Raw genomic sequence first — 9,034 nt, forward strand, 5'->3', positions numbered from 1 at the left:
TGTTATAAATGCCTGTAATTTTATCCGAGGAAAAAAATCTAGAATTAAATCATTGATCACAACTTCTTCACTGAATTTGTAACCTGGAGGAAATATTTTCCACATGATATAGAAAAGATTGTGATAAGAATAGACATGACACTATGCTGCATTTATTCATCAAATCAAAGATAAATACATTCAATAAAAACATGAAAAAAACATTAACATTTGTATAAATATATAAATTGATCAATGTTCAATCTATTAAAAAATTACTACATATAAAATCTATAACTAAGTTTTCAAGTTACAAAGATTGTTTGAAACCAACTGAAGCAAAATATTGTCATTTGTTAAAAGTTTGAAACCAACTGAAATAAAACATTGTCGTTCGTTCAAAATTGAAACATTTGAGCATTAAACAAATTCAAACTACATCCATTGCTTTTTTTGATACCTTGCCTTGTTAAAGCTACTGCAGTAACTTATTGCTAAAGAGATTATTATGCTGATATGTTAACAAAGTGAAACTATTCCTTTTCTGATAAAATGAATGTCCCCCCCCCACCCCCCAAGCACAAACAAACTGGTTCACATCCAATTCTATTATTCTTAGGTTAAAAACTATTTGCATAAATATCTTCTAAACATTCAATTCTATTATTCTTAGTTTAAAAAGTAAAATAAATATCTTCAAAAAAATCCATGCACTACAAAGTCAGACAAGAGTTGAGGTGAATCTAAGAGTTGAATTATAAGGACTATATTGAATCCTAGGACTATATTGAATCCTAGTCTAAGAGTTGAGATCTGGAACTATAATGAATCCTTGAGTTAAATTCTAGGACTATATTGAATCCTAGAGCTAAAAAAACCAAATATTTCAACACTGCTATGATATGGCTTCAACAAAAATTACACATATCTTTCCCCGGATGACCTTGAAATCGTCCAGATAACCTTGAGATAGGATCATAACATGGTGTTCAAGGAAATGATTGTGTCCACTGTAAGTAACTAAAAGCTCTAAAGATAGAGCAGTGAAAGAAATGTTTTATATCTTTTCTAGAATTAATTCATCTATTTCAACTCACTAAAAATATAAACAAGACTCACTAAAAATGTAAACTAGACTCACTAGAAATGTAAAGGTCTGAAGGATTATTATGCTGCAAGATAATTGTCCTAAGAATAACTACTGAATACAAATGGACAAATTCTCCTAAAAGAAGCCCTTAATGGGAATTTTCTGACCAACAACCTGAGACTAGCTCCAAAACCACCAGAAGTTCTGAATGTACAGAGAGGGTCTACAATTCTATATTGATGAACTATTGGAGAGCAAGTGGAACACACACACAAACAATGTTAGTTTTGTTGCACTAAAAACAGCCATTGTAAATCATACACAGCATTCGACCTTTTGACTCATGAACCCCAATATGGTGTTAAACTTGGCCCTCTTTTAATTTTAGACCCCTGTCTCAACCCCAACCAACCATTTTTATTTCATCAAAGGATTATGTCCTTATTTCATACTTTCAATTATGTTTCATTTCAAATTGTTTCAATTTATTAAATTCCATTCCATATTTTAGTGGTACTGTACCCACCTCTATTTTAAATATGAGCATCTAATCTTTCTGCATTGTAAAATATGACCTGGACAACTAACCTAGTCTAAATGACCTGGACAACTAACCTAGTCTAAATGACCTTGTGAATGTAGCAGAACATATTCACAATCAGCAACCTTTCTGTCAAAAGTGAATGCAAAGAACTTCTCCAATTACATGGTTTGCACCTGAATTACAGAGGAATTTGTCAGGGACCAAGGTAACTCCATCCTCATGTGACATCATAGGTTTTTGCAAAATCTTTATTTGATTAAACTTTGAACCTTATAAAAATATATCTTTCAGGGGAATTTTATTCACTGAATAAAACAAGAGGTACTGTGAGCAATGCTCACTAAGAATACCCCCCGCTTACCCCAATCTCCCAAAGGGTGTTGGTAATAGGTATAAACTACCTCTTTTCTGAGTGTAAAAAACAAATGGCATGACAAACCGAACCATATTGCTACTTCGATGTCCAGTGCGCGTGACCTTTTGACCCCAAAATCGATAGGGAACATCTTCATCCCATGGGTAGTCCATATGTATGATATGGTGACTGTAGGTGGAAAGGATAACGCTTTAGAGCCCGGAAACCATATTGCTACTTTGATGTCCAGTGTGCTTGACCTTTGACCCCAAAATCGATAGGGAACATCTTCATCCCATGGGTAGTCCATATGTATGATATGGTGACGGTAGGTGGAAAGGATAATGCTTTAGAGCCCGGAAACCATTGCGTCTACAGATGGACGGACGAACGGACAGACAGACGGACAACCCGATTCCAGTATACCCCCCCCCCCCCCCCCCCCACAACTTGTTGCGGGGGGTATAATAATGAATTTGAAAACTATTGATATTGAAGAAGTTTATAATTTCCAATAAAAAATTTACTATTTAAAATTTTAAAAATATTGTCAAGGGCAATAACTCCCATGCTGGTATTTTCTCAACTGTATGTTTATTCTCTATTATCCAATGATTCCCCCGATATCCACAATCAGTTTATACATATTTATACTTATAGCATTTTTTGAAACTGTTGAAATTAAAAACTGGTCATTTTAACACACATATATGTATATTTATAAGTATATTTTAATGAAATTGTGTGATTTTCCGATGTTGACATATATTTCCATTTGTGTATGTTCGACATCTTTAAAAAATACACACACTTTCTTTGGTTATTGATTAAATTAAACTATATTAAGTGGAAATTGATTTAGTTTTTCCATTTTTAACCACTAATATTGATAATTCACATGAGGATGGAGCTATGTTACCGTTACCTTGGTCTGGAGCAGGACAAAACACAATGTCAATAACAACCACCTTGTCAACTATGAACATTCTATCTTTCTGTTGTAAACAAAAAAATATATTGAGAGAACGTACAGAAAAATTATCACTTTTGAAATACATTGTACTCTCATAAACACTGCATGAATAAGTCAGAAAATACTAGGTACAAATACTAACAAGATATACAGCATGTCATAAAACATCAATTAACAGTGTCAGAGAAAATCTCTGAACAAAAAAAAATGTCTATGGGTGGACTGAAATAGTGATTACAATATATCCCCTCCCCACAATAAAATTTTTTTTTTTTTGTGGGGCATGATTATGCAAATGAAAGAACATTTGTACAACATATTTCGAAGTTTTAACACCAAGTTCACAGAGAGAAAAAGGACATCAATATGGAATTACATAAGTCATCTGGAAACCACTCTTTCTCCTGAGCGAGAGAAAGCTCTGTTTTGTTTCTCCCTAATAATGTCATCCGGGGAGGGGGTGGAAAAGTCAAAGGGAACGAAACTCTGCTGATTTTCTGGCGAATGTCTACCTGTACATTTTCTTTGGTTCGCAAATGAAAAAGGTTGGTAAGTATAGTTATCATTGTTCTTTAATTTCTTTTTGAAACCCCCAAACTTTCCACAGACAACTTTTCCAATAGAAGATGGCTTTTTGGTGATGGTTACCAAGGTTTCAAAATCGATAGAAAGCTTTTCAAAGTTAGTATCTTCTGCTGTTTTTCCATCCTGTGACAAATCTCTGTCATCCACAGTTTCTTCTGCTAGGATATACCGAGTCTTTGACATCATTCTTCCCTGTGAATCCCTTTTAAATGATTCTGCAGGTGCTGACGTTTCAACCTGCAGATTGCCAGAAACCCTGACCTCTGATTCACTTCCACTTTTAGTCTTCATCTTATTTTGCTTTGCGAGTTCACTTAGACTCACTATGCCTGAAGTGGTTCCCTTTGCCAGCTGACTGAGAGAAATTCCATTGCTGCTGGAGGAATTATCGCTTTTTGAAGCAAGCTGTGCAAGGGATACTTCTTTTTCTCTTTGCTTTGAACCAGCAACAGAGATTCCTGTGTGTCTTGAAGCCAGCTGAGCTAAAGGTGATCTCTTTTGTTCTGTTGATAAATGACCTTTAACCTGTGTTGGTGAATTTGAACCCTGACCTTCTAGTTTGTGTTTTTGAGCTAGTTGCGCTAAAGATGTCGTTGGTTTTTGAGATTCTGGAGAGGACTCCTGAGATTTTGGAGGGACCGGTCGACCTCCAGATACTGCCATCTCTTTCATCGCAAGCTTAGCGAGACACGTGTTCGATGAATCGGATACGGATTCCTGAGATTTTGGAGGGACCGGTCGACCTCCAGATACTGCCATCTCTTTCGTCGCAAGCTTAGCGAGACACGTGTTCGATGAATCGGATACGTTCCCACACTCCTTTTGTTTAGCAGCTAGCAGTGCTAGGGTTGGTTTTATGTCTTCTGTGTCTGCATTTCCTTTGTGCTCGGCAGCAAGATGGCCAAGAGATGAAGTTTTCTGCTTCAAGGCCAAATCAGCCAATAAATTTTTCTTTCCTTCAAGATGAACAGATGAACTTTTTTGTTCTGATGCCAACTTGGCTAAAGAAACTTTGTTCTTATTGGATGCTAGCATAGAAAGAGGTGTCTTCTTTGCTTCAGCTGCCAGCTGAGCGAGTGGCAGACCCTTCTTTTCTACGCTTGAATGATCACCAGAACTTATATCATGCTTTGTTTTCGGACTTTTCTGTGTAACTTCAGCTGCCGTACATTTTGCTGCTAATTGTGATGTGTTGATTTTACATGGTTTTGTTGCGAATCGTTCCTGACTCAATGTTTGCTTACAAGCTGGAATGGTATCTACTTTGGGTGAGGTACCAAATTTAAAAATTTTGGGTGACATTGTACTTATATTTGAAAATATGTCAGTATCATCACCATCTGTTTCTAAATCTAAAGATTCTAAAAAGCTATCGAAATCACTATCTTCATCTTACCTTACCAACGCCAATCATTAAAGCAAAATACCATCATTTCCAACAAAAAGGCCACAGAAAGCAGATGAACAACAAATGCATCCAATCACCAACAGGAAGAGAAGTCATGAAAAAAAAAGTGGGCAAAAAATTAAGCAATGGATTCGAAGGGCGTGAACAAATCTACAGAAACTTGTTGAATTCACAGGAACTAAATATTCTAAAACCAAATACAGCGAAAACTGTCTAATCCGACACCTAACCGATCTGCTTCACTGAGCATTGCGGTCCATTATTTTCATTCTCAATTTCATTGTATTTTTACAATGTTTTCCTGACACACTGTGTATTCCGACAAAATCTTGGTCTCCAAATGTCAGATTAGACAGGTTTCACCGTATTGCGATGTCTAATTATAAATATGAAATCAGCTAGTCACCTTGTCTGTTTGATCGTCTGTCTGCCCTGGGCTGTCTTTGTGGTTTAGGTGCCTCTGAAAGATAATTTGAACAATGCAACACACAATTCCTTTAACTCCATGTAAATCATTCTGACTGCGACACTTTGAGCAAATATTGAGTCTTTTGTATTTCATATTTTAGTTTTAATTTATATCTTGATCTGGAGTTTATTGGGAGGGGGACTGTTGTTGCTTTTTTAAGTGGATTTTGTTTTTATTTCTTTTCTTTTTTTTTCTATCTTCAGCTCTAACGTAAAGACACCTGCTACAAACAAATTTTTCTACCTCCTTTTGAAGAGTTTTCCAATTTTAACATATTTACAGTTTTTGACAAAATTCAGGCATATTTAAAAGAAGTTTCCTTACTGTAGAGTAAATATGATACTTATTAACCGACATGATGCACCTAGAGCAATGTTTTAATCAATGTATGAATATGGGAAAGCTCTGAAAACAAATACCCAGTAAACACTAATCACAATTTGATCAACTTGACCTACATGTAATTCAGTTTGTAATGTTGCTATTTTTACGTTATGCATATTTATTTACATTTCGTACAGAAATATTTGAAAACAGAGAAGTTCAGTTTGTTTGTAGTAAAGGTCCGTAAACCTGGTGTACTAAAGGACATCAAACACTGTACCATTTTTATTGAGGAGTTCGTTCAGAGAAGCCTGTATGTTGTAATGATTCTTCACGACAGTCTGGGACACAATGTGCTCCGGAATAGTATCACCTAGGACATTTCCAATCTCCTCCAAGCAGGAATTCAGTCTGGCTGTAATTACATTTGTACATCAAGTATAACTGCATGAAACACCTTTCCTTTCAACATCCATGGGTTTTGTAATTGGAAGTTTCAGATCATACATATGATCTAATCAGTGAGAAGTTTCAAATAACATTGACTTAAAAAAGCCCATGGACCACATTACTCATCTGAGTTGTCTGGCCTGGCTGTTGTGATTTTTTTCAATCTTTATTCCTATCAAAAGTTTTGACATGAATATTGTGACCCCAACACGGCCCCAAAGGGTCACGACAAAACCGTAATACAGTGTGACAGATCACGGTGAGAATATCCCTGCACAATCATGACACACACCCCTCTCCGGGACAGGATGCGACTAAAATAGGGGATCAAAGTTTCTAGAGAAACATCTTAAAGAATTTTCTTCTTCCCAGCAGCTCGATTACAGGAGCATGCCACCACTCCAAGTCAAGCCCTGGTAGTAGGGTAGGACCAAAACAGATGATCAAAGCATTACATGGGAATACTTAAGAAATTAATCAAAACAAATATTTTCGAGAGTAGCAGGGCCACACTAGGACTTGTATGACTAACCATAGCCCTGTTGTTATTGAGAAGAAATCTTTAAAAAAAATTCCTATACATCACCATGTAAAACTTTTATTCTCAATTGTGGCCCCAATTAAACATGAATGTACTTTATGTCATGAAGCTTTCACGAAAATTTCAGTATCTTTGGCTCAGTGGTTCTTGAGAAGAAGATTTTTAAATGACCTCCACCCTATTTTTGCCTTTTCTTGATTATCTCCCCTTTGGACGGAACATGACCCTTCATTTCAACAAACTTGAATTCCATTTACTCAAGGTTGATTTGTACCAAGTTTGATTGATTGAAATTGACCTAGAAGTTCTTGAGAAGATTTTAAAAGATGCCACAGAATTTTCACTAATTCTTAAAATTATCTCCATATCTCTTAAAAAAGGATGTGGTACTTTAATTGAACCCAGGCATGCTGTGTGGCAAGTTTACTTTGAATTACCCCTGTGGTTCTGGAAAAGAAGTTGAAAATGTTTAAAAAAATTACGGACAGATGAATGGCAGACTAAAGTGAGCAGAAGGCTCACTTGAACTTTCAACACTGATGAGCTAAAAATACATATATATCTAATTTGAAAAAAGATGTTAAAGTTTATGATCCTGAAATGTGTAACCTCGTTCCACATCACTGAGTTTGATATTGTCCCTTCCTGAATCGTTTAACGGTTCGTGGTCACTCTCATCTTCTTCCTCTGGAATTCCCTCCTCCATGTACGATGACAGATTAATATCTCGCTCCCGATTAAATGTGAACTGTGCAGCTACAAAACAAAATAACAAATTGATATCTGCTCCCCGAACAAAACAAAATATAATGAATAAAATATAATCCCAATTTATATACATATCACTATTCAAACTTGCACAACAAACTACATACATGTATGTGAGAGTTAATAAAATATCACAGAATGATTTAAAGCATCTGTAGCATGAAGATACTATTTTCTTCTAATTACTATGCTGACAGTTTTAAAACATAAGTGTTATGAATCCATCAGAAATAGCAGAGTGTAACATTCATCAAATAAGAATAAGTCAGGTAGGCATCTAAAAGATTTCCTATTTTCCACTACCTCTGACATGATGGCAATCTCCGACAAAATCTGTCTAATTACCTGTTGCTGGCGAGACACAGTAGCTGTCATCATAAGAATGCCCATAAACCTCATCCTCATCATAATATTCTGAAAATACAGGATTTTTATAAAATGAAATAGCTGGGTATTCTCTGCATACAACTTACTCTACATGCATTGAATGCTATATTAATTCTATATTGAAATATCATTTATATTGAAATTAAATTCAATCCTTCACACTGCAGACACTATTTTTTTGTTTCAAAACATTGAGTTTCTTTATAAAGTCACTTAATTTTCTGAAAATACATGATTTTACACTATAATCAAAATGCTGGAATGCATTAAACCTGCCTAGAGTTATTAAATAGTTTAAGCAGATATGGCAGTTAGAACTTTCAATGGCCACAAGCCATTCACTACAGCAACCTCCAATTTGATGAATTAATAGTGTACATTTTTTAGACCTAATGTTGTACATTGTGGATGTTTAATATTGACAATTCTGATAAAATCAACATAAGATTGCTGAAATATCTTGATCGACATATGCAGCTATGTTAGCCAGTTGATCATAATATTGTTTAAGATAAACCAAAGCAATATAAGATTAATAAATACTTGTGATGCATTCTATTTATTCACAGAGACTTCTCACGAAATATTTTAAGTCTTAAAAACTAGGTGTTTATTGACTCAAGCCGCAGTCTTTTGTGACGAGTCCACGGGTCAGTGTTCTCATTTTTAAGTTTTTCAATTTTCTTCTGCATTCCTATGAAAGACTAATTTAACTCAGTATTCGTCGATTCCTTGAATTCCAATATATATGAGTTGGCTGTATGTATATAAGCCATAGGGTAATCCTATTTTCGGTTCATTAACCGAGTTGATTATAATGTAATGAAATATTTTCATAAACAATTCTGATACATAACATACCATCCTCATAGTTCATAGTCCGTACATTACGATGCCTTGACATTTTGAATGTATTTATTTGACCCTTGTCTATAAATACGTTAGTTAAGTTGGAAAATACGACATATTCCTCCCTGACGCGTTGGCTTTCTTGAAAATATAGGTCGCAGTATTTTTGCCGCGTTGTCGTAAAAACAGAAATGCAAGGGTGTTGATAAAATATGCGTTTTATTTTCATCAGTATAAAAAATATCATTATAGAATATTTATTAAACAAGATATTTAGCAATCATATATCATTGATAATGTTTATTTCATTAG

General features: G+C 35.0%; 1 protein-coding gene across 3 annotated transcripts in view; it reads right to left on the minus strand.

Moving 5' to 3' along the window:
• The window catches only part of LOC125669402 (HBS1-like protein), a 28,753-nt gene extending 19,870 nt beyond the window's left edge, over positions 1 to 8,883 (minus strand). For 2 of the 3 annotated variants that reach the window (XM_048903869.2, XM_048903868.2), the window contains exons 1-5: positions 8,735 to 8,883; positions 7,832 to 7,900; positions 7,328 to 7,474; positions 6,008 to 6,142; positions 5,341 to 5,394 (exon numbers count right to left, since the gene is read on the minus strand). In XM_048903869.2, coding sequence (XP_048759826.1) covers positions 5,341 to 5,394; positions 6,008 to 6,142; positions 7,328 to 7,474; positions 7,832 to 7,900; positions 8,735 to 8,777 — 448 coding nt within the window. In that variant the 5' untranslated portion in view covers positions 8,778 to 8,883. Of the gene's footprint in view, positions 1 to 124; positions 4,918 to 5,340; positions 5,395 to 6,007; positions 6,143 to 7,327; positions 7,475 to 7,831; positions 7,901 to 8,734 lie in introns of those variants that run through there. The other variant, XM_048903870.2, reaches the window with a different exon arrangement.
• Between the last annotated feature and the right edge of the window lie 151 nt (positions 8,884 to 9,034).

The sequence above is a fragment of the Ostrea edulis genome, chromosome 4 (genome assembly GCF_947568905.1).
Source record: "Ostrea edulis chromosome 4, xbOstEdul1.1, whole genome shotgun sequence".
NCBI classification, from domain to species: domain Eukaryota; kingdom Metazoa; phylum Mollusca; class Bivalvia; order Ostreida; family Ostreidae; genus Ostrea; species Ostrea edulis.